The sequence below is a fragment of the Mustelus asterias genome, chromosome 2 (genome assembly GCF_964213995.1).
Source record: "Mustelus asterias chromosome 2, sMusAst1.hap1.1, whole genome shotgun sequence".
NCBI classification, from domain to species: Eukaryota; Metazoa; Chordata; class Chondrichthyes; order Carcharhiniformes; family Triakidae; genus Mustelus; species Mustelus asterias.
In genome coordinates, this window is record NC_135802.1 from 40075465 (window position 1) to 40102507 (window position 27043).

The window sequence follows — 27043 nt, forward strand, 5'->3', positions numbered from 1 at the left end:
GGCTACCCAAGGTGTTAGAGAGACGCCCGCGGTTTGTGATGCATACACCAGACAACGCATTAGAAACGAAATTTTATCATTCGTATTTCAATTAATTTATCTTCAATTAAAATGGGGTTTCCCGATTGAACATTTTCTTCGATATTTCACATTGAAGTGCAGATTCTGTCTCGTCCTTTAATGGGGATGTCTCTCCGGCATGAATATGAAGATGAACAGCATAAGACAGCCTATCCAAATGCGAATGATATATATATGTATATATTTTTTGTACACTTCTCCATATATATATATTTATGTATATTTAGAGAAGTGTACAAAAAAGGAAATAAGATCTGAAATATGATACAAGGGTAAATTTAAGACAAAATATTAACATTATTGAAAACTCTGTGATAAATTGACCGGGAAATGTGTTTTGGAAAATCCAATCCAGTCGATGTTATCCATGTCAATTCCTGGATTCTAGGGCATTTTCGAAAACATGGGTGAATATATTTTCAGTGCTGCATTTGACGGAGGAAAATGGAACGAAAATGCACCAGGTCACTTTATTTAGAACGGAAATGTTCTCGCTGGAAATGAAATAAGCGCGCTATATTTAGGAGTGGGCGAACAGGATCCTGTAAAACAGGCAGAGCCAGCCTCCCGCTGCACCTTCCCGGAACCTGTGTAACGCAGCCCGTCTATGTTCACAGACTAGGCAGAGCAGTTGGGAAACATGGTCAGTGCTGTTTATTCAGGTTCCGGGGTCCGGGCTGCCATCAGGGTAAATAGGAGAGAGGCGAGCGTGGTCCGTGCGGTTTCACTTCAGTCAGCCTGACAAGCGATGTGAAATGGGAATACAATTGAACACAGGAGCTGGATTACTACCCACTCTTATCGCTTTACCACACTGACCGGATCCTTCCTAAAACACCAAACCAGGTACACTCACTCCTTCTCTGCTTGCTTTCCACTGGTGTTTGCTGGTGGAACAAGACATTATCGTCTGTCAACAGGCAACAAGCATGTTCTCGGTCGGATGTGTTTATATTAGTGACAGGAAATCTCTTTGAAACCTGTCACATTTCACAGGGGTGACCTGAACAGGGGAGGGGGTTGTGGGGCTGGAAAGGGTTGGCGACTGGGTGGGCAAAACGTTCGCCGGGCGAGGGGGAAAGTGGTTTGTTGCAAAGTTGTTTGCGGATCGCTTGTTGACTTGGAGCTGGCGGGGGCCGAGCAGCTGATGCGCGGGCTCGCTTGCGGTTTAAAATCTTATCAACATATCAACTGCCCTTTTCTCCAAAAGGCACGGGGAAGGTAACAGCTCCTCCAAATGCGAATGACAGGCCATTTATATACTGTGGTCTCAGTTTGAGGGGGGAGAGGGGGGGCACTAACTTTCTACACTCCCCCCTGAAATTAAACATCATTTGACCCGAGAGATTGGTTTAACCAAAACAATCTCAGAAGAGGCGCTGGGATGTAGCGGGATGAGTGTGTAATGCGGAGCCGCAGGTAAGAGACAGGCTGCTAAGGAACAATTGGACTATTATCTGATCAGACGGCAGACACGTGTTGGGTCTTTTCTGTCTGTGTCTGAAAGTTATTCCCAGAGGGAGAGGCAGAGAGAGAGACACACACATATAATGAATCGGAGAATGCTGTGGAAACATTGATAGATGGAGTAAACATTCCCACCCCACCATACTGGGCTGCCCACGTACATTGTCAATGTGAGCACCGCGATGTTCCTCACTCAGTAATATCTAACAGCCCGCTCTGAATGGGAGCCCTGTCTGGATCAGCACCCGCGCTGCCTCCTAACACACACGTAAGGAGCATTAATCACTAAAAATACTTTTTTTTCTATTAATGTGTCCACAAGGCACTGGCGGTCCTAAAAAAAAACCGATCTTGCGCAGCTGTCCCGAGAATTTACTGTTTACTGCAAACCCTTAAATATCTTTACTTGGCTTTGGCGAGGCAAGTTTTGACTGTTCCGCGGGTCCGCTGCAGTGAAGCGAGCAGTCGAGGACAAGATGTGAACCGGACACGCGTTTGGTCTGTAATGCTGTAAAGTGGCCCATTAAACGTAACCATTTTTCTTGTTTCCCACATGTTTATGTGATTTGTATCCCCCAGATCACAGGCCGCAGGAATTTATTCTGGCCGATACTGGGGGGGGGGGGAAAGGTTCCAACAAATTGTATTTCATTTCACAAATAGGATTATTTTACTTTTTATATCTTAACCTAGGAATCTCAGCGGGTGATCGAATAACGAAATGTGGTCAGTCCCTAAAAAAAAGTTTCACCGGCAGATTTCCTTTCGCTCTTTAACCTCGCGGATATTTAAGGGTTGTAAACAACACGGTGTAGAAAAACAAACTCTCGTTAGCTGGGCAAGTGAATAACACCAGCATTCAGTCTGAATGGTCTGCATTTTGTCTATTTTGGCACACAGCCGGTTCCTTCCTCTGTGCATGGGGTTTCATTGCGCCTTCATTTACATCGAGTGTCCTTTGAGTTTTTTTTTGCTTTTGAAGTAACCCACGATTCTTTTTATCCCTTGCCTCCAGTAAACCAGGTTCGATCCTCGAATCACCGACACCTTTCATCTACCGGTGAGGCTGACACGGGAAGGTACAAAGATGAACGCCATCGTGTTTAATAAATTCACCAACCAGGTCATTTTCAAAGAAAAGGCAAGTGAGGTTGAGAGGAACAGCAGGACCTATATGGAAGTCATGGAGGAGCAGCACCAGGAGCTGGTGATGCCGGACAGTCCGTCTAGCAGAAGCCAGAGAGGCCTACGACACAGGAGGTCTGGGTATGACCATGTTTTTATCTCAGTTTTGTATTCGAGGTATGTATTTAACGAGTGTCTCGGGGGGGAAGAAGTAGTTTAGCGGAATTGCACAACCTGATCACACTTCATCCGTGCAATGCACTCTTGATGCACTGACATCGGGGAAGCTGGAATTGTGTTTTGCCGGTATAAACAATCCGCTTCTGCCCCTAAATAGTGAAAACACGTCCCCAAAGCAGGACGGGATGTATGTCTTGTGCAAAGAAGGTGCAGCAGGCGGTGTGGAGTAGAGTATCTGCAAAGTAATCCGCAGCACATGTACATGAGATTTAAAACAAACATTCCCCGCTTCGCCAAGTTTGACAGTTACGTTTCTGGAGATGTGATCACGAGTTTCTGATTATATCAGCACAGTTGTTCGGATTAGTAAACATGTACTGTCTACCCACCTCACTTTACCATTAGAAACGCAACAGCATTTTTGTTAATCTTTATTTTTATGTTTCTATGTTTACTTTTTTAAAAACTCAAGTGATTTGAACACATTCAAATTACTCTTTCATACCGTTGTTAATAATGAGTCCTGATTGTGAACCTATTATTGGTTATGTTTTGTGCAATGCCTCATTGCACCAGGCACTCAAACAATTGCAACGCGATAGAAGAGTCTAAATAGCAATGACACTTAATTCCTAGGATTTCATAGCTGCAGCATCCTTCACAGGTAAAACTTTAAAACAATTCAAGGATAATCAGATATCATGTGTACATACACATACATGATATCAGGTATTATATGTACATGTATGTATCTGATACATGTACATACACATGCATGACATCTGATATATGCACATACACATACACATGCATGATCTCATATGTATATTTAAATCAATGTTATATGGTAGTCATTTGTCACTAATTTAGATGTATGTGTTTCAATTATCTCAAATTTTATCGGCACAAACATCAATATTTTTAACAGAAAAGTTTCAGTGACAATCATTATGGATTTCAAGAAAATTGCCATATTTTTATTCTAAAGAGATTATCGCGTTCACTAAAAACACATCTTCCATGAGAAGCGAGATAAGAATTCCATCTCAAACACAAAACAGTTGTAACCGTGAATATCAGGCCGCAAGGATGTCTGATGACAAGTGGTTTGGGTGTGGTGGTGGTTGGGGGGGGGGGGGGGGAGGTGGAGGTGGTGTCATGAATGTGGATTGCGAAAGTTTAGCAATACCGCGACAGCCTGGCAGTGTTGAAGGGAATGTGAGTCAGAAGTATCATCATCAGTGTGCCACAATACAAGTGTCTGTAATAAGTGGATGTCCCGCCTTCGGCTGCACAGCGACACCTACAGCACTCAGCTTGAATGGACAAAATTAGCTTGTCTCAGTGAGACTTCTTACTGAATGGACAAATGCAGCAGACACGATTCACATCATGTCCCTGGGCCAAAGACACACTCCATCTGACGAAGGAGCATTGCTCCGAAAGCTTATGGTATTTGCTACCAAATAAACCTGTTGGACTTTAACCTGGTGTTGTGAGACTTCTTACTGTGCTTACCCCAGTCCAACGCCGGCATCTCCACATCAAAGACACACTGCACAGGCACCACAAATTCGCCTACTAATCTCATGTAGTGCTCACATCCATGCAAACACAGCATATCCACATACTCACAATATTGTAATATTATATCAGCATTAGAACATAGAACATAGAACATTACAGCGCAGAACAGGCCCTTCGGCCCACGATGTTGCACCGACCAGTTAAAAAAAAAACTGTGACCCTCCAACCTAAACCAATTTCTTTTCATCCATGAACCTATCTACGGATCTCTTAAACGCCCCCAAACTAGGCGCATTTACTACTGATGCTGGCAGGGCATTCCAATCCCTCACCACCCTCTGGGTAAAGAACCTATCCCACAACTAAATCACCATTAGTAAGGAGATCATTGGTTATGGGGATAAAGGGGGAAAGTGGGGTTGAGGATTATCATTTCAGATCGGACATGATCTGTCCTTGAATGGAGATCATGATGTGGAGATGCCGGCGTTGCACATGAGGACGGCCTAAACCGGGATGTTGGATTTATGTCACATTATCAGTAACCCCCACAGCTTGCCTCCTGGGCTTGCAGAATCTCACTAGCTGTTCTGTCTGGAGGCAATACACATCTCTTTAACCTGTGTTTAATGCTGGCTCCACCCACATTGTCTGTACCTTTAAGACCTGGCTGGCTTTAGGGATTCGCATTCTAATCAGTATTCTGTAACTTGATGTTGTGTCTCTGTGCACTGTTTGAGAGCACATTTCCACTCCATCTGACGAAGGAGCAGTGCTCCGAAAGCTTATGGTATTTGCTACCAAATAAACCTGTTGGACTTTAACCTGGTGTTGTGAGACTTCTTACTGTGTTCACCCCAGTCCAACGCCGGCATCTCCACATCTTGAATGGAGAAGCAGACTCGATGGACCGAATGGCCTACTTCTGCTCCTACCGCTTATGGTCTTACTTATCTTTCAGTCAGCATCATTAAAATAACACGATTATCTGATCATTATCATATACCCTACCATATATTAAGCTCTCTACATTCTAGCTATGACTGTAATACTGCATTCTGCACCCTCTCCTTTCCTTCTCCCCTATGTACTCTATGCGCCATACAAAGCATGTATGCTTTGTATAGCGCACAAGAAACAATACTTTTAACTGTATCCCAATACATGTGATAATAAATCAAATCAAAAATATCACATTACTATTTGTGGGCGCTTGCTGTGCCCTGTCGCATGTCCTATCACAGTAATTCCATTTCAAAACTACTTCATTGGCTGTAACACGCGAGTTGATGATAAGAGCTATATCGATGCCAGTGTCCCTTTATATGAGTATTGGGGCAGAAGCGAGCTTTACTTAAGGGCGCGCACCTGGAGATGCAGCAATTAAGGATGGGGAAACCTTCATTGAGACAGAGCCTTATCAGGTCGCTGAGAAACTTAAGCTGAAATGAAATTGAAAGGTTTAAACACCAGCACGGACCAGTTGAGCTGAATGGTCTGTTTCTGTGCTGAAATTCAGTGCACTGATAACAGAAAAACCTTGCTGAGGGCGCCTCGCCCCAGTGCACAGAAACATTCCCGCGGGCCCTCAGATCCACGGTTAACGTGAAATTGATTTCTATCCCACAACTAAATCACCAGAAACATAATAACATTTTTAAAAAAGACAAACCCGGGGGGCTCCGATTTAATTGTACAGTTTTATTGTGGCAATTTATTACTGCTGTGGGTTGGATTTTGTTGTTATTCCTGAGGTGCGCCTACTGCGGGTTCAACATTTTTAAAACTGCACACATTTCTGTTTCCATTCTTCCCTCAAACAAAGTGAATTTTTAACACTAGTCGAAAGACAAACTGTTATTTGTCCAGTAATTGACACATCAATGTGACTAACTGTTGCTTGCTAAGAGGTGATGGTGCGGTGAGCGATTACGGAAAAGTGCAGTCAAAGGATACAATGCAGCGCCCTGTATACAATGTGTGCGCGGCCACTCAGAGGCCATCGCGTGAACTGAAATAATTAGATCCTTTCAAGTAAATTACATTTTCAGAGGGATAGTTGCGTCGACTGTCTTGAACTGGTTTTTTTTTTACTGATTGAAACCTGTACCTTGAATTGTTTGTAGCTCTCGACAGGGCGGAGGAAAAGTCAGACACAAACGCCAGGCTCTTCAGGATATGGCTCGTCCCCTGAAACAATGGCTCTACAAACACCGGGACAATCCCTACCCAACTAAAACGGAGAAAATCCTTCTGGCACTCGGATCCCAGATGACCCTGGTACAAGTAAGGTCGCTTTTTACCAGACACAATATACCGGTAGATTATTTTCTGGATGCCAATCCCTCTTTCAGTACGTGTGACTCTCAGGATTATCCGTGTGAGTGCCTCGCAATAAAAAGTGTAAATCCGCTGCCCTGATAATAAACTGCAATGATATTCTGATTTTATCATTCGGTAAATTATATTGCCATTGCTTTTGAGTTAGTCCAGGTGTATCTGTGGAAGGCGTGTTTTACCTGTGATATTGAAGGTAGAGAGAAACCTGATTGAAACTTAGAGGCAGGACATGTGGGGGAATTGTGACATGGCAGCAAATATCCACTAAATCCACATGGCTATTCGACACACAAATTGAAACACCCCGTCTACACTGTAACCGCAAAGACTATTGTATATTCTTATATTTAAAATGCAGGAATTAAACTATTTTATTTAAGGCCAGGCTGTTAAACATTTCTGCATTTTTGAAATCATGATTGAAAATGCAATGTGTAGGTTTCGTCTACTGACCTCCAGCAGACTGGAGTTCGAAATGATCTAACCCACTGCAGGTTAAGCGGGAGGAAGTCTGTTTAATGGATTTAATTCCTCCCTCATAGAGGTTTGGAATACAAATACATTTCAGCTTATGGATCTGTGACAATGACAATTTATGCGCCTGTCTGTTTTAAGGCTATCTCTAAAGGTTAAATGATGAACTCATGTTAGCTATTTAAACTGGTGAAACTCGATACTTACCCAGGTGCACATTCATCTAACAGATTTCATCGGGAACCCTCATGCCGTTATCCTGATCAATTTTATTCCAGCATTCCTTCTGTTGACAAGAAATGGGCGGCACGGTGGCACAGTGGTTAGCACTGCTGCCTCACAGCGCCAGGGACACGGGTTCAATTCCAGCCTCGGGTCACTGCTGTGTGGGGTTTGCACGTTCTCCCCGTGTCTGCGTGGGTTTCCTCCCACACTCCTAAAATGTGGAGGTTAGGCTGATTGGCCATGATAAATTGACCCTTAGGGGCAGGGGGAATAGCCGGCTAAATGCCTGGGGTTATGGGGCTAGGGACTGGTGCCTCCTTCTGTACTATAGGGATTCTATGATTCTAAGAATTTCTTAAACGTCTTTGTAATGTGACAAGGTGTAGTTTAAGGTGATATTGTGCCATACATACACACATTTCACACCCTACAATAGCAATGTTTAGCAAGTACGATTATTCGCAACTCCATGTACAACATATTCAACTCCAAAAGGTGAGGGGGATAAGTTTAGGGACGATGTAGGGAAAGTTTTTCACACAGGGGGTGATGGGTGACTGAAATGCACTGATGTGGAGATGCCGGCGTTGGACTGGGGTAAACACAGTAAGAAGTTTAACAACACCAGGTTAAAGTCCAACAGGTTTATTTGGTAGCAAAAGCCACACCTATGCACTGCCAGTGGAGGTGGGGGAGGCAAGCACATTAGCAACATTCAGAAGCAGACAGAGGAATAGAAACCGCGGATCAGCGCTGGCTTGGTGGGCCGAAGGGTCTGTTCCTGTGCTGTGTTGTTCTTTAATAAAAGCAAATTACTGCGGATGCTGGAATCTGAAACCAAAAGAGAAAACGCTGGAAAATCTCAGCAGGTCTGGCAGCATCTGTAAGAAGAGAAACGAGTTGATGTTTCGAGTCCAGATGACCCTTTGTCAAAGCTTTTGTATTGTTCCTTGTTCTCTTTATGTTAAGTACCAATGTTCTAAAACATGAGCAAGTGGTCCAGCGAGGGAAATGGAAAAATGAACATTCATAAAACTCAATGGCTTATAATGCTCCAAACTGGCAGTGTTAATTTCCATATCCATTGATTTTCCCAGTTTTACTGTTGATGTTAATATGCGTGGTCTTATCGCTATGTTGACAGAAAATAAACTACTCTGCGTTTGACACGATACCAAATTAAATATTTCTGGACCAGTTTACCAGATGTATTTTCACAGGTCCTTCTGAAACTATCGCACTGTCAATCATGATTTAGGACACCGCAGTTAAGACTATACCGGAAAAGATTTTTTTTAAACGTACTATGTTAACCATCTCTTTGTTCCCGTTGCAATTCACCTGTTACATCAGAGAAAAGACTGAGCGAATCATTCATCGATTAGACAGAAATACATTCTGATTGAGTTTGTAATATGTGTGAAGGGTTTAGGACGGACTGCCTTGCAGAACATTCCACACAAAGTCTTACATCCCAGTTTGAGTCTAAATACGAGTTCTCTATTTCCAAACAATTTGTATGTTGTAAATCTCGATCAAGGCGACTTACAACGGTTAACATCTAGGCTGTTCTTGGATGTTACTTGGATTAAATTCTGCGATGTTGTTTTTATAAATAGTTACTGCCTCTGTTAAATCAATTTGGGGGTTTCAGGCTAGAATCTTGAGAAAGGACATTTTGCAGTGCCATCTACTGACCGCTTCCCAACCATTCTGAGGACGCTCAGATTGTATTTGTACCCCAATTTAAACACGCGTGTTCCTCACACCAATTTTAGGGAATGGGGTGATTAATTGAATCAGTGCCATCCCGGCTCTTTTTTTTTCTAATCTTTACTTGTACACAACAATCATCTCAATGAGATGATGGCCCCTCTGCAATAATTCCGTCTTTTTCAAAGTAATGGCAGCATCAGCTGTGACCAGGTAGAGGTCAGGCAACATTAGTAACAGTTTGACGCTGGATCGAAAAGTGACAAGAACTGAGAGAACGCTGGAAAAAAAAATCAGTAACTTCGGTTCTTGTTTCGGATTCCAGTATCTGCAGTGTTTTGCTCATTTTAACAATACATATCCACGGGAGAAACTCGTCATTTCGCATTATATATGAATTAGGCAGAAGTGTTGCGATGTTGCAAATGACACCTTGGCTTCTGGTGAAGTAGCCGACTGAAATGCTACCCTGTAGTCTCTGCCCACTGTTGTCCATCTGGTGGGCCCGGTACAGAGGGAGTTCCATCCAGCGTCTGACAATGATAGTTCCCAAAGAACCTGCCTTCCCCCCGCCCGTGGAGTGTTCGCGTCCTGCCATCGCCTGCTTACTAGGCTGGGAAATACAGACTAAGCCACATTTTAATGTAGTCCAGTCACCAAAAAATGTGATTGCAAACCAGAATCGACAGATTTGTGATTTTGACGGATGTAAAGAAGAACAATGTCCGTTGTTCCCTTTTTTGATATTCTGTTTACGCAGGTGCTTAGAAACATATATCAATAATATTTATGTGAAAGTAATGTTCCTGTATAAGCTGGCAATCAAAACAGGCATAGAAAAACATAGTACCTGCCACCCGTCACCCCATTCCTAGATCAATCATTACACTCAGCAGTTAAATATTTACTCAATAACGTTGTGAATGTCACTGTGGGTATATTTGCCAATATATCACTTAATAATCGCCAATGTCAATTGCTTTAAACATTCCGGTTTCCTTGTGTTCTGGTCACCGAATTGTAGCTAATTTTATTTATCTTAAAATACTGTTGCACTGAAAAGGGTTGCAAACTAGAATCAGGCTCAGCAATGCTCAGACAAATAGATAATTTTATCTGTGCCTGTTATACTGCCACTTTTCCCTCTACACATACCTAAAGCTAATTCACATTCACCGGGGCTGGTAGCATACTGGCTGGCTCTTGATACACTTAAAATCAGAAATAAATCCATTACAGAGAAAATCAGGCAGCTTACATTTTTAATGACAACAAAAGATCATTTTAAACATGATAGATTTGACAATTGCCGAGGATATTGATATAATTTCATATATTAATATGTTTCGTGCTGCCTTCAAACAGCAGTTACTAATCTGATGCCAGTAACAGCTTCAGAGTGCCAGAAGTCATTAGTGAACTGCTTTATGCTCAAGCTAATTGTGCCTTCACCTATGCAGGTCTAATATGTGTAGCTGTCCTCTTCTGGACTGGTTTTGATAATATTAAAGTGTTGTCTGCTGGATCTTTGGAGACACTTTATTTTTAAAAAAAGCTTTACAGTGATGTCTTTCCACCAGTTGCAGTTTATGCTGCAACCAATGTGAAATCCAGGCAATGGGAGCCTATCCTCTCAATAAATACTGCTAAATAACTAGTCCATAAAAAGCTATTTCAATAAGGCTGAGCAGTCCAGTGAGACAGTAACAAGTGTTCAGCCGTAACTGATACAGAAGTCAGTTTCCAGCAGCTCTCAGAATTTCCCAAAAGTGATGTTTCTTTCTGAGTTCATTATCTTTGTTTTTCATATTTCCCCACTGTAGGTCTTTTGACAGCTGACGATTTGAACCAAATCCATTGGGCTCGACATTTCTTAACATTAAATTTCTCAGTCCCACCCTTCTCGGATATTACTTTCATCCTTTATTACTTGCAATAATTGTGAGGACCAGATTGGATAGTATAGTACAAATTCCATTGTGCTGTATTTTGTTTCCTTTCCTCATGTTAAAAACCTGTCTATGAATGCCACGCACAATGCCTTGCTGTAATATTTTTGTCAACTGTTTATACTAAACTATATATTTTGTTTTGACTCCAAAATATACAGAGAAAACAAATTAGTCATATAGGCTCTAAAATAAATTCTAAGTAATAATCATTGTTATAAATAAATTATTAAGTAATATTTTTCATTTGTTCATTGGATTTGGGCATCACTGGCAAGGCAGTATTTATTGCAAACCCTAATTGTCCGAAGAGTGTGGTGGTGAGCTGCCTTCTTGAACCACAGGTAGACCCACACTTCCGTTTTGAAGGGGATTCCAGGATTTTGACCCAGTCACAGTGAAGGAACAGTAATAGTTCCAAGCCAGAATGGCACATGACTTGAAAGGGACTTGCAAGTGGTGATGTTCCCATGCGCCTGTTGCCCTTGTTCTTCTAGGTGCTGTCGAAGATGTCTCGGTGAGTTGCTGCAGAGCATCTTGTTGATGGTAACTGCAGCCACTATGCATTGGTGGTGAAGAGAACGAATGTTTAAGGTGGTCTATGGGGTGCCCATGAAGCCAGCTGCTTTCTTTTGGATGTATTGAATTTCTTGAATGTTGTGGGAGTTGTATTCACTCAGGCAAGTGGAAAGTTTTCTCTCACACTACTGACTTGTGCCTAGTGAATGATAGGTGGGCTCTGGGGAGTCAGAAGGTAAATTACTTTCCATACAGTAAAATCTCTGACCTGCTCTTGTAGCTTCAATATTTATATGCCTGATTAAAGGTAATTGCCAGGATGTTGATAATGAGGGATCCAGCGATGATAATGCCATTGAATGTCAAGCGGAGGTGGTTAGATTGTCTCTTGTTGGAGATGGTCATTTCTTGGCACTTGTTGGCACGAATGCTACTTGCCACTTACCAGCCCGATACTGAATGTTGTCCAGGTCTTGCTGCATTTGGATACAGTATCTGAGGAATTGCGAATGGTGCTGAACATTATGCAATCAATGTTGCGCGAACATCTCAACTTCTGACTGATGTTAGAGGAAAGGTAATTGATGAAGCACCTAAGATGTTTGAGCCGAGGTCATTATCCTAAGAAAGGCCTGCTGGGATATCCCGAGGCTGTGATGATTGCCTTCCAACAAACATACGCATTTTCCTTTTTGTTAGGTATGATCCAACTAGTGGAGAGTTTTCCTCAGTTTCATTTTTATCAGGGCTTCTTGATGCCACACTCAGCCAAATGCTGTCTTGAGCTGAATAATATTGTGGTGGTGGCAGACAGGATGACCTCCCCCAGAAACCACTTTGATATGGAGCCAATATGCTCCATACCCACCCATTCCACAGCCATAAAGTGCTGCAGGGCTGATTAACGAGGGCCAACTGGGACTTTGGCCCTTCATTGGAATGGAAGACCCACCCTCTGGAATTGCCAGCCAGTAGCTTCATCAATCCCAGCAATGCCAGGAAGGCAACAGTGGCCACTGCCAGGACTGTTGATGAAGAGGAGACTCCAATACTTTGGATCCTCAGAGCAGGTAAGTCTGGGGTCTTGCCCCAATTTTGGATAGGTCAGGGGAGGGGCTTGGAAGGAAGGGGAGAGGATTCAACCTAAGGGGACTGCCTTGCGATCGGCAAAGAGCAGCTCCCAATGATTGAACCTTTTGAGCTGCCCACTGCCACCCTCCTGCCCATTTAATGGCGGGAAAGCGTACACCTTAACCTTGCTGGCATTTTCACTGGTGTGATCTTATGGTCCCGCTGACAGTGTACCCAGTGGTGAGGGGTGCGTTTAACCTCTTTGACAATAGCGGGACCGTAAGATCCTGCCGCAAGTGAGCAGCGCACCACCTCCCACCACTGTGAAACACAGCACGGAGTGGCGGGGGGGGGGGGGGGGGGGGGTGCTAAATCCGGCCCACACGATCAGGGTCAATAGGCTGGATAACAAGCCTAATTGACCCTCAACTGTTCATTTAAATATGGTGGGTGGCGTGTTGATTTGGGCGCCCGCCCTTGTATCATTGGGGTGAGATGGAGGTGGGAAGCTGGTGATTCCCAATTTTACGTGCCCCTCCCTGCTAGAAACATGCCTGCCAGGGGCACATAAAATTCAACCTCTGATGTCAAGGCCAGTTATTCTCTCACATCACCATTGCAATTTAGCTGATTTGTGAATTTTGGACCAAGGCTGGAATGAGGTTTGGAGCCAAGTGGCCCTGAAGGAACTGAAAATGGGCATGTTGTTTCTGAGTAATTGTCACTTGACAGTGCTGTAAATGACACCATCCATCATTTAGCTGATGATTGAGGGAGACTAAAGGGCTGGTAACTGGCCAGACTGAACTTTGATTGTTTTCCAGGCTGTTAGGTGGATGAACAGGTCAGGTTAAAACCTAAACCTAAATTAACCCAAATATTATTGTCCTTAATTTTCTGTTTTTTCTTTGTGCCAAATTGCTGTTCCATATTTACAAGGGACAGACAAATTCTTTTGATCATTGTTTAATTGCAGCAAATTTGACATTCTGTTTTTTATAAAATCAATCATTCATTTTATCATCATCCAACAATGATTCAATCAAAATTCAATTTCTCATAATTTTTAAAGTATCTTTGCAGTGCTCAATAACATCTGCAAGCAGGTCCCAGATTTGCTTGGCTTTTTTTTTAAAGCTCAGTACTTCTTCCAATTGGCAAGACAGTGCTTGCTGCTGGTTAGCTGAACTCTTCAGCTTCCCCCAGTGACCACAATCAGCATGAAGCCTTCCCTGCCACGTTCCATTGTACTATCTGTGCAGAGCTCAAAGCAAGTTCTGCTTCAAGTGAGCAGCCAAGTAATGCGCCTCAGTGCATCAACATATGGTGGCCCAGCTGCCGTGAAAGCTTATCTATTTAACTCCACTGACTCACTTTAACCCTTTCATTCTGTGAACAGATAGAGCGACTGAATAGCATTGTGCCAAATGTATCCAAAATCTCCAAACTCACATGCAAAAGGCCGTAATAAAAATGAGACATTTTCTGAAGCTGTGCTCTTGTTTATTTCATAGAATCCCAACAGTGCGGAGTCTGCACGTTCTCCCCGTGTCTGCATGGGTTTCCTCCGGGTGCTCCGGTTTCCTCCCACACTCCAAAGATGTGCGGGTTAGGTTGATTGGCCATTCTAAATTGACCCTAGTTTCGGGGGGGTGGATTAGCAAGGTAAATATGTGGGGTTACGGGGATAGGGTGGGATTGCTGTCGGTGCAGTCTTGATGGGCTGCTTGACCTCCTTCTGCATTGTAGGGATTCTATGATTCCATGATTCAGTGCAGAAGAAGGCCATTCAGGCCATCGAGCCTGCACTCACAACAATCCCATTCCTTGGACACATGAAAGCTTCGACACAATTGTCGACATATTGTTTTGCTTACCATGATCAACTTCTGTGATTAAAAATGGAAACCTCGTGTTTTTGACTAGTTGTTGCTGGAGTCGTAACAATTGTTTTAGCTATTTTTAAAAAAGTGAGTCAAAGTTTAGAATCTCATCCCAGAAAACCAAATAAAGGTTCACTGGAATTTGAGTCTGGTGCCATGATAAAAACATCTGTGGGAACATCATGAGTGGGTGACATGTTATTTCTGTCTAACACATGTTGTCATGAAGAAATTATTTATGTTTATGAATTGGCATATGATGCTCATATAAAATCTAATGATGTGTGTTTATGTCTATAATCAACAACATGCAAGTCGATCAGTGTTCCTGCATGACTTTTTTAACCAAACTTTTTGGAACTCATGCTTTGTTATCAAATAACCATTCTTTTAAACAAACTCTCATGTTTTCCAAATAGGTTTCCAACTGGTTTGCAAATGCGAGGCGCCGTCTAAAAAATACTGTTAGACAACCAGATTTAAGCTGGGCATTGAGAATAAAGTTGTACAACAAGTACGTCCAGGGCAACGCAGAACGACTCAGCATTAGCAGTGATGACACATGTTCAGAAGGTACGGCAAATGAAGAAAAAGTCAGTCGCACTCAATGTTTTTACTATAGAACATGTTTTATTGTTAATTGGCACTGCCTTATTACAGAATGTTCTGGTATTTGTGATTGTAGGAATCAAATTCAGTCCAACAAAGGTTATGCTCTCTCAAGAGAAAGTAAAACACTATGTTAAGCAAACACACCACATTTCCAACATAACTTGATTTACAACTGAGCATATTTGAACCTTTAAGGGAGTTGATTTGGCGGCTGGTTTGTAGGTTCCTTCATGTCTGAAGAATATAACTGAACATTACCAATTTTAAAAAATGCATTTTATTTGAAGCAAGAATAATACATCCCACAAATGTAAATATTTCTGCACATTTTCATATACTAAAGTTATGAAAAGATATTAAGAAAATATCCTGGGGTTACAAACGCTAAATAAAGCAAATTATAAGGCATCGAATAAAGCAAAATCTAAGTTTCGTACTTCTCTGCATTAAATTTAACCAAACAGCTGATGCGAGAGAGCTGGTGAACAAGAATGACGAAATGTGTTCACAAATCTTTCCTCAAGTTATCCACCACTCAGAGTTTTGGTTCAAAGCAAAGCAAAACTTTCTAAAGGGCAAGTTAAAAAACCCTAAAGTTTTGCATGTGGGCGGAAATTAATTTGAAAATTGAGTTCATTGTGCACAGTCACGTCTGTGAATTAGTTGTTTAAAGAAACAGCAACATTTCAAAGTTTCAGCAGAGCACTGCTGGAAATAATGAGTGACAGATTTGTGGGGTCTGTGTTTCCCATTTGTGCTATTAATCTAATGATTCCCTCTGGGAGCCCCAATTCTTCTCAAAGCCTCAATTGAACTCTTGCTAACAGCACGTGCCAACTTCTACTGCCCCGACTTGTCTCAACTATCACTACAACGGATTAAATAATTAAGTATGGGCTGAATTCTATGGGTTACCTATGGATAGAAAAACAGGCAGTGGACCATTGGCAATGAACCTGCCATGGTCCACTCGCCCCCACTTCCTCCATGATTTTACAGGCAGCCGGGCAGGCTCGTGGTCCAATTGAGACCCTTAAGTGGCCAATTAACCCCAAATTAAGTGCTTCATCCTGCTGCTGCTCCAATACAATAGGCTGTGCCCAATGTGTACTGGTAGATTTAACCCTGGAGACTGCTGGTCAATGAAAAGGCAGGGGAAGGGTGATACCTCTTTCGTAGTGTCAATCTAAGGACCCTCTCTCAAAGTTTTGCCACCCAACATCCATCTTTCCTGTCTAAAAAATGTCCCCTGCCCCATCCCTCAGTGGCCCCAGCAAGATCTGAGTATGTATCTGAACATCTGGGTCCAAAGAACAAAGAACAAAGAACAATACAGCACAGGAACAGGCCCTTCGGCCCTCCAAGCCCGCGCCGCTCCCCGGTCCAGGATTGAATCCTGAATCCAGGATCCCCACCCAATTTTCCAGCCTATCTACATCCTAATATCCTATCCACCGAGCTGTCCCTCACAGCTACGATGCTTTGTTCATTACAACCTATTAACTTACCCCCACCCCCCCATTCCAGACCATGTGATCTCCAGGGAGAGGCGAAAACCCAGAGTGAAAAACCCCAGGGCCAATATGGGGAAAAAAAAATCTGGGAAATTCCTCTCCGACCCCCTGAGGCGATCGAAACGAGTCCAGGAGATCACAATGGCCCCGATCGGAAAATGCTTCCCAACCCTAGTCATTTCCACTTCCACGAACACCATATGAATCCCCTGCCCCCGAGACAGGTTCCCAACTATCCGCAGTCTCACTCTGTACTGGCACCAGCAAGATGATCGTAGAATGAAGCCTTGAAACGAGAAACCAGGAAAAATTAGCCCGCGCCGCTCCCTGGTCCAAACTAGATCACTCTTTTGTATCCCTCCATTCCCACTCCGTTCATATAGCTGTCTAGATAAGTCTTAAACGTTCCCAGTGTGTCCGCCTCCACCACCTTGCCCGGCAACACATTCCAGGCCCCCACGACCCTCTGTGTGAAATATGTCCTTCTGATATCTGTGTTAAACCTCCCCCCCTTCACCTTGAACCTATGACCCCTCGTGAACGTCACCACCGACCCGGGGAAAAGCTTCCCACCGTTCACCCTATCTATGCCTTTCATCATTTTATACACCTCTATTAAGTCTCCCCTCATCCTCCGTCTTTCCAAGGAGAACAACCCCAGTTTCCCCAATCTCTCCTCATAACCAAGCCCCTCCATACCAGGCAACATCCTGGTAAACCTCCTCTGTACTCTCTCCAAAGCCTCCACGTCCTTCTGGTAGTGTGGCGACCAGAACTGGACGCAGTATTCCAAATGCGGCCGAACCAACGTTCTATACATCTGCAACATCAGACCCCAACTTTTATACTCTATGCCCCGTCCTATAAAGGCAAGCATGCCATATGCCTTCTTCACCACCTTCTCCACCTGTGACGTCACCTTCAAAGATCTGTGGACTTGCACACCCAGGTCCCTCTGCGTCTCTACACCCTTTATGGTTCTTCCATTTATCGTGTAGCTCCTCCCTACATTATTACCACCAAAATGCATCACTTCGCATTTATCAGGATTGAACTCCATCTGCCATTTCCTTGCCCAAATTTCCAGCCTATCTATATCCTTCTGTAGCCTCTGACAATGTTCCTCACTATCTGCAAGTCCTGCCAGTTTTGTGTCGTCCGCAAACTTACTGATCACCCCAGTTACTCCTTCTTCCAGATCATTTATATAAATCACAAACAGCAGAGGTCCCAATACAGAGCCCTGCGGTACACCACTAGTCACAGGCCTCCAGCCGGAAAAAGACCCTTCCACTACCACCCTCTGTCTTCTATGACCAAGCCAGTTCTCCACCCATCTAGCCACCTCCCCCTTTATCCCATGGGATCCAACCTTTTTCACTAGCCTACCATGAGGGACTTTGTCAAACGCTTTACTAAAGTCCATATAGACAACATCCACGGCCCTTCCTTCGTCAACCATTTTGGTCACTTCTTCAAAAAACACCACCAGGTTCGTGAGGCATGACCTCCCTCTCACAAAACCATGTTGACTATCGTTAATGAGTTTATTCCTTTCTAAATGCGCATACATCCTATCTTTAAGAATCTTCTCCAACAACTTCCCCACCACGGACGTCAAGCTCACCGGCCTATAATTACCCGGGTTATCCTTCCTACCCTTCTTAAATAACGGGACCACATTGGCTATCCTCCAATCCTCTGGGACCTCACCTGTGTCCAGTGACGAGACAAAGATTTGCGTCAGAGGCCCAACGATTTCACCTCTCGTCTCCCTGAGCAGCCTTGGATAGATTCCATCAGGCCCTGGGGATTTGTCAGTCTTTATATTCTCTAACAAACCTAACACTTCCTCCTTTGTAATGGAGATTTTCTCCAACGGTTCAACACTCCCCTCCGAGACACTCCCAGTCAACACATCCCTCTCCTTAGTGAATACCGACGCAAAGTATTCATTTAGGATCTCCCCTACCTCTTTGGGCTCCAAGCATAAGTCCCCACTTTTGTCCCTGAGAGGTCCGATTTTTTCCCTTACAACCCTTTTGTTCCTAACGTATGAATAAAATGCCTTGGGATTCTCCTTAATCCTGTCTGCCAAGAACATTTCGTGACCCCTTTTTGCTCTTCTAATTCCCCGTTTGAGTACTTTCCAGCACTGAACACCGCCGCCCTGGTCTGCCTGCAGCACCGACAGTGTTACTGCTCCTGCTGATGTGCAGAGTTGCAGACCTCCAATTGGCTGGCAGTGCTATGAGGTGTTACTTCTACCTGGAGAGGGATGGAAGACCCCCCCCCCTCCCCTGCCATACTAATGAAAGGATCATCGCTTTTAAAATGAAATCAAAGTGAGCTGGCCGAGAGGAGGCGAGCTTGCCTCTGAAACTTACACCAAGATGTGGGGAGGCCTCCCTCAGCGTAATATCCAGTGCGATGTGTTTACTCCCACATGCACAACTCTTATTGTTGTGACCATAGTTAAACATGTACGGCCATTTTCTGTCTGTGCATCATCAAATTGCAATCATGTTTTAAAAAACCTGACAACACTAAGTATGTTCCCATAAATACAGCTGAGTTGCTTCCCTTACCTTGGTCACCCTTTCAAAGTCATAGAATATTCTATTAACTCCTACCAAAGCTACACTCATGAAGACTGAGCTCCAAGCAATAGTGTGCTGCAGCACCTTCTAGGTCCTGTTGAAATATTGGACAGATTTATAAACAAAGGCAGAAAAGTGAAATGGATAGAACAACTTTGCACTGAAAAGGGAGGTTGCTATGTGAATTACACAGATAGTTCTATACTGATGCTCTTCAGGTTTACCAGGGGTTAGGCCAGGAGGGTTCAGGTTGGACAGGCAGCCCAAGTTAGGTCAGGCTAGATTGGGCTTCCGTCAGCTGCCTCACAGCACCAGGGACCCAGGTTCAATTCCGGCCTTGGATCACTGTCTGTGTGGAATTTTCATGTTCTCCCCGTGTCTGCGTGGATTTCCTCCGGGTGCTCCGGTTTCCTCCCACAGTCCAAAGATATGTGGGTTAGGTGGATTGGCCATGCTAAATTGACCCTAGTGTCAGGTGGATTAGCAGGGTAAATGTGTGGGGTTATAGGAATAGATCCTGGGTGAGATTGTGGTTGGTACAGACTCAATGGGCCGAATGGCCTCCTTCTGTACTGTAGTGATTCTAAAGAAGTTAAACCACAAGTGTCCACAGGAAATCCAGGGGACGCTATGAGTATGGGGTCCATTGACTTGAGGATCTCACTTGCAGTCAATGTTTAGCTTATGATGTCCTCTGAAGAACAGGATATGCTTTCACACATTATTAGCTGGCTTTCATAATGTTAAAGGTAAAAGTATATATGTAGAGATCTTGTGGTGCAGTGGGTAGTGTCCTTATCTCTGAGCCAGAAGGTCTTCATTTGAGTCCCACTCCAGGACTTAATAGAGATGTATTCATAAAATTACCAGACAAGTCAACCTACAACTTGTTCCAATGTGCCTATTAAGAGGGCATTAAGAGCGGAAGAGACTCCTGCTAACCATGCTCCGGTTCCCAGCCCTGGATAGGGGAGGTCTAATGGCCGGAATTCACCTGTAAAACAACCTGCCAAATTCAGACACTGATGGTTAACACCCAGCCGAGCAACCAGCATTGTAGCAACCCCATGTAACATGGAAAAAGCTGAAAAAGAAGAAAGATGACAATATATATGCCAACACTATAGCATCGTGCAGATGAGACAAAGGATGAGACAAGTTCTACACCATCTTGAGCAATCTGCCTGAGTCCTAGCAGTCAACAACCAATCTTCTGTGAAGACTTCAACACCAGAGTCAAGAAAGATGTGAATCTCTAGAAGGGTAGGGTAGGCTAAAGAAAGAGTAGAGAAAACAAACTCCAGTGGAGTCCCACTCCTGACAAAATGTCTATAACATGAGCTTGTCATAACCAACACCTTGTTCCGCCAGCAAGATAAGTACAAGGTCTCAGCACAATGCTCACAGTCCAAACACTGGCACATGCTTAACTGCATCATCATTCAGAAAGGGAGCACAGAGATGTCCATATCACCTGTACCAATCGCTGCCTTATCCAATCTACAATTTCCATCAGGCAAATAACAGAGGCAGCAGAAGAAATGCTGCAAGGAAATTACCATCAAAGGCCTCGGTGACCCCACCAAGGTGGCTGTTCTGAGTTAGCGCCTTATTATCAACCTCTCAACCTCCAGCCACTCAGAGATACAGTGTGCTCATAGAGCCTGATAGACTTAAAAGTCAAATACAAGCACCCTACTACTCAAGGGTAACCCTATTAAGAGCCAAGCATGGAGAGGAGCTCAGCAAGGTCAGGGAAGCAGTCCATGATCACTGGAGGGAACATTTTGAAGAACTCCACAACAGAGACTCTATCTTCAATTCAAACATCCTCAACTCCATTCCTCAATATCCATCCAGCTCAGTCTCAGCGCTACCCCAAAGTGAAGTTGAAAAAGTTCTTTAACAGCTGAAAAACGACAAAACCCATGGAGCAGATGGCATCCCTGCTGATATTCTGAAACATGATGGAGATACAGTCCCATTAAGCCTGCACAACCTCAAATCCCTCATTTAGGAAGAGGAGTGCGTGCCGGGGGATCTCTGGATGCTGTGATCGTGGCTATATTCACAAAGAGATAAGTCCAGTTGTGGAAACTACAAAGGAATGTGCCTGCTGTGTGCCACAGGCAAGATCGTTGCAAGGATCCTCCTCAGCTGCCTCCTCCCCATGGCTGAGGAATTCCTTCCAGAGTCACAGTGCAGTTCCCGCCCATCGAGAGGCACCACTGCACAACACAGTCAGGAAAAGTTCAAAGATCAGCACTAACCATTTTACATGGTCTTTTTCAACCTCACAATAACTTTTTGATTCAGTCACCTGTGAAGGCGGAGTCTTCCCCTCAAACATGACTCCCCTTGGAAATTTATCACCATCCTTTGATTACTCCATAATGACATGCAAGTTGTGATCCTCACCAAACCACCACAAACCCCCTCTCGGTGAAAACTGGGATCAAACAAGGCTGAGTCATTGCACCTACTCACTTCTCCATTTTCCTCACTGCAATAATACCCCGTGTCTCCAGCAAATTACCCACAACCATGGAGATAATCTACAGAACAAACTGGAAACTGTTCAGCTGATTCTGCCTTCAATCCAAGCAAAATTCGCTCCAACCTCAAAGAGTTTCAGTGTGTGGATGGCACTTGTGTGTACATTCACTCACTGAGTTCCAGGTCATTGTCAACGCCTTCTCCTGAAACACATGAGAAAATGGGCCATTCACTTAACACCTGGAAAGCTAAGGTCCTCTTCCAACCAGTTCCATAGCACAAAACCTCTCCCCATTAGTTAAAATCAGTGGTGAGATCCTGGAGACTGTGAGCCATTTTCCATACCGAGGGAGCCTCATCTCGACAAAGGCAGAAATAGACAATGGAATTCATCATCACCTCCAATATTCCATCTCAGACATTGGGAAAAGATATTTGAGGCCCAGGATCTCAAACCCGAGATTAAGGTCATGGCTTACCATGCAGCAGTGATTCCTGTGCTCTGATGACCACAGAGTCATAGACATCAGCTAACTCAATACAGGCTAAGGTTTGTATATGAAACCTCCCTGCTCTGTATAACTTAGTACCATATCATTGCAGATCTGGATAAGCAGAAGCTCCTGCACCTGTTGGACAAGGACATTCTCCTTGATAGATTGATGATTGTAATATAGTTATTACATGCAATGAAAGATAATTCGCAATTGATTTTCAGAAATAAAACACGATATTATAGAATGCTTCAATGATAGTTTGTGTCTGTGGGATATAAAAGGTGGGATGTGGATTGAACCCTCTTACTTCTTAAACATAAAAGGAAATGCAGTACCTCTCACCTGCCTACATCTTCTACCAGTCATGCCTCATTACTTGATGTAAAGTTAATAGCAATTAAAGTTAGTCTAGGCAGGAATATTTTGTTTAATATTTCCCTTGTAACCATAGAGTTCCGACTGTTGCGACTTTGCAGATGGTAATAGTTTTGATCATTCTATTGTCCCCATTTATAATTTTAACTATGGTGCCAATTAAAAATTTCATAGCAGGACAAAATGTATCTACTGAATGTCTCTCTAACTAAGTGACTGCCATCAAATGTTGAATTTCTACTGGTCTAACTAAGTGACTGCCATCAAATGTTGAATTTCTACTGGCAAATCTACCTTTCATGTAATGATTAATTGGCTGTTTGATAGTAAGTAGAACGATAAGGACTCCAATTTGAAGAGCTGATTAGCTCCTTCCCTTCAAAATCAAAAATTCTTGCTGCTGGGCTGTGTACCCTTAGATTGGATGAGGTGGCCACTTCTATGCCAGAGATCATGCTCTCTAATAGCCTTGAGGTGTGGCCAGGACATTAGTCATTCCTCATTGATTGGAGCAGCAGAATACGAGTTGGCAGAAGCGCAGAACTGCTGCAGCTGCACTTCAATATTCTGTATCGACCCAACCAAACTGTGACAGAATAGCAACAGTGGAGCTAAACTCGCTATTGTAGAGCTGTCTTCTGGACAGCATCATTATTCACAACTGTCCTCACACAGAAAAAGACAAAGGCAGATCTGTTTGCTCAAACAAGGATTTGTGGAGATGTTGTGATGCACGTAAATCCTTTATTCCTTCCCTGCTAAATGGTCAAAAATATTCTGAGTATTTTAATTCTTCAGCAATCATAAACAATTGTATGAAATGCTTGCTGTAATTATTGCCACACACTAACAAATATACAAAAATAGTTTTAATGGGGTTGAAAACAAAAAACCACTAGCAAGATCAGATGTCAAGTAATGTGTAGAGCTTTTCATTGGCATTCAGTGCAGGCGTTTTCTGTTGATGTTGAGATGTAGCTACAGCAATTCCTGTGTTCTTTCCAACACACATGATATCTTTTTAAAAGACTACCAACCTGGCAATAACTACAAATCTTCTGGAAAATAACTTGAAAATGGAATAGGTTTGATAATTTGAACATTGCTTTGATCAGTTAAACTCTTGACTAATTTCAATATAAGAATTAAGCTGAGGGCAATAATAAAATATGTTTTACTGATTCTTTTGCTGGAAATTTTATTATCGTGGGAGATAGGAGTAATAAAAAAAATACCTGCCTGATGGCTTGAATTTAGCTACGATTATGAACTGTGCACTTAAATTTTCCACAACTGGAAAAAGGCATTTCCATTGATAACATCACTGCATTGTGCAAACAAAACATCTTTCAGCTGAAGCTAAAAAACACACTTAATAAATGTTAAGCTTCACATGTTTCTATTGTATTTATCTTGGCTGGAGATTATGTGATAACATTATCTGTACATAATGCAAATTGATGAGAAGGAACTATCAAATGTGGAGACAGGTGTGCTAATCCTGAAATCTAAATCATATCCATATCAGGATCGAACCCAAGGATCAAATTACAAATCTGAAGTTTTACACAGTGAATATTTCAATAAAAAGTGTTATAGTTTAAAAATACAATAGTATAACAGATCCAATAAGATTAAATATGGAAGTTATTAGGATAGGCTCATATAATACTTAAAGTTAATCACACAGAATAGAACCTCAATGTTTAATGTTCTAAGAAAGTAGAATAGATAAATGTCTAAGTGTTGTTGTGTTCAAGGAATATTCATAACCCTCTCTAAATTACTAGGCATCTTTTTGAATGATGTCAGTATGCTACTATATTTATAAAGTTTAGGTAAAACTTCTTGATTCAAAAATGTTTAAGGCATTGAGCTGAATTTGAATAGTTCTGCACACTTCACTGGATCCATGTACATAAATATACCCTTCACCTGAATGAAGCAAGTGTGTCCAGATATCAGATTGCTGGCTGTTCATTGTACTTTAGATACTTCAATAAGGGGATCAAGGGTTGCAGGGAGAAGGCAGGAGAATGGGGATGAGAATCATATCAGCATGATTGAATGGTGGAGCAGACTTGATGGGCCAAATGGCCTGGGTGGGATGCTCTGTTGGAGTCAGTGCAGACTCAATGGGCCAAATGTCCTCCTTCTGCATTGTAGGGGTTCTGTAGGGCTTCTATGAAGTTAAAATGTTCACTGATTTCAGTGCCATTCACAACTCCTCAGTCCATGTCCATATACAGCAAGAAATGGCCAACATTCAGATTTTGGCTGATAAGTGGCAAATAACAATGCCACACAAGTGTCAAGCAATGACTATCTCCAACAAGAGAGAATCTAACCATGTCCTATTACCACCAATTAATTCCTCACTATAAACCATTGACCAGAAACTGATTAAACCACCCATATAAATACTGTGGCTATAAGAGTAGGTCAGAGGCTGGGAATTCAGCAGTAACTCACCTCCTGTCACCCTAAAGCCTTTCCACCATCTACAAGGCAGAAGTCAGGAGTGTAATAGAATACTCTCCAGTTGCCTGGATGACCGTAGCTCTAACAACAACTCTAACCCAACAGCGTTGTGAGTATTCATGCCACCATTTGACTTCAGGTGTTCAAGAGGGTGGCTCACCACCTTCTGAATGTCAACTGGGAATAGGTAATAAACACTGGCCTTGCAGGCAAGGCCCGCATCCCATGAAAGGATAAAACAAAAGCTATCCAATTGGTTCCAATCACCTTTTTACAATTGCCATGCAAAGTTTTCCCCTTCAAATATTATACTGTTCCCTTTTGAAAGATATAACTGGATCTACTTCCACCTACCCTTTCAGATAGTGCATTCTTAATCATAGCAACTTGCCATTGAAAGCATTTCTCCTCATCTCGTCTCTGGTTCTTTTGCCAATTATCTCAAATCTGTGTTTCCTAGTTACCGACCCTTCTGCAATTTATCTCCTGACTCACTCACCATAAATTTTGAACACCTCCATCAAATCTTCTCTTAACCTCCCCTGTTCAAAGGAGAAACTTCTCTAATCTCTCCATATTACTGATGTTCCACATCCTTGGTGCCATTTTAATAGATCTCTTCTGCATCCACTCGAAGGCCTTGATATTCTTTGTGAACTGGTGCCCAGAATTGGCTGCAATATTTTAGCTGGGGACTTAGCAGTGATTGTATAAAAGTTTAATATAACTTCCTTGCTTTGTCTCTCAGTTTACAAAGCCAAAAATCCCATATGAGAAAGGCATTTTATTTCTCTCATATACCCAACAACAGGATCTTTAATTTTTGTTTTATACCTTGTCCTATAAAACTTAGATGTGGAGCATCCACCAAGGAATCCTGCAGATGGAGAATTCAACAAACCAGTTCAGGTTGTTGCTAAAATGGAGAGTCCCATTCTGAAGGCAGTGGGAAGACCAGGCACCATAATCAATGAAGATTATGTCTCACCACCAAAATACAAAAGTAGCTTGTTACACCGCTATCTGAATGACTCCTTAAGGCACGTCATGGCATCAAATGCCACTATGAAAGCTGCTGACAGGAAAAGAAACCATTCTGGATCCTTCAGCTCCAATGAATATGAAGAAGAATTAGCATCACCATCATCATCTGAAACAGATGGGAACTTTGTGTATCGTACTGGTAAGGGCTCTATACTAGAAATGTTGCTTTTTTGTTTAGATCAAATATTATTTATTTTTGAGATGTGACATTATAAGTCAGCATTTGTTATCCAGCCCTAGTTGCTATGAGAAGATGGTGGTAGCTTTCTTGTACCATGCAGTCTGTCTCTTTGAAGCAGTTTGATAAAAATTCCTGACTTGCTGGGCCTCTGTAGACAGTGTTAATGATCAAGAAGGTTGGTGTGGGACTGGAGTAACACAAAGGCCAGAATGGTGTGACCAGCAACTTTCCTTCTCCAAAGAACATGACTGCCTCAGTTGGGGGTTCCACAACAATTTGACCCAATTTTCTGATACCACTTTCTATTTCCAGATCTTTTAAGCTGAATTCAAATTTTACCTGCATGGAATTTCACCCAACCACTGAATCCTTGATAACACTGTGCAACTTTTCACTCCAACAATTTAGAATTCACTTTCAACTGTTGAAGCGTTAAGCGTATTAAAATCCCCCTCCAATGAATGTTCTTATCCAGATTCAGCTTGTCAATAGGTTTGATTGAAGCCTCTAAGGAAAGAGAGACTGTTTCAGAAACTCCATGAATAGCACAAGTTAAATATTCCCGATGCTTTCCTCCTACTCTTTATTCAATATTATAGAAAAACTACCAGTTTTCCAATTGACCCCTTGCTGGAGAACGGATCTTCGGTGAATAAAGGCTTAATTTTCAGATTTACACTCAGGTGACT

The 27043-nt window shown here is 42.7% G+C and overlaps 1 protein-coding gene across 4 annotated transcripts in view; it reads left to right on the forward strand.

Annotated features, from left to right (window-relative positions):
- Window positions 1-799: 799 nt before the first annotated feature.
- mkxa (mohawk homeobox a) overlaps window positions 800-27043 on the forward strand; it is a 134186-nt gene continuing 107942 nt past the window's right edge. For 2 of the 4 annotated variants that reach the window (XM_078233853.1, XM_078233834.1), the window contains exons 1-5: window positions 813-927; window positions 2564-2850; window positions 6507-6666; window positions 14974-15127; window positions 25983-26312. In XM_078233853.1, coding sequence (XP_078089979.1) covers window positions 2636-2850; window positions 6507-6666; window positions 14974-15127; window positions 25983-26312 — 859 coding nt within the window. In that variant the 5' untranslated portion in view covers window positions 813-927; window positions 2564-2635. Of the gene's footprint in view, window positions 928-1988; window positions 2047-2563; window positions 2851-6506; window positions 6667-14973; window positions 15128-25982; window positions 26313-27043 lie in introns of those variants that run through there. The other 2 variants (XM_078233843.1, XM_078233860.1) reach the window with 2 other exon arrangements.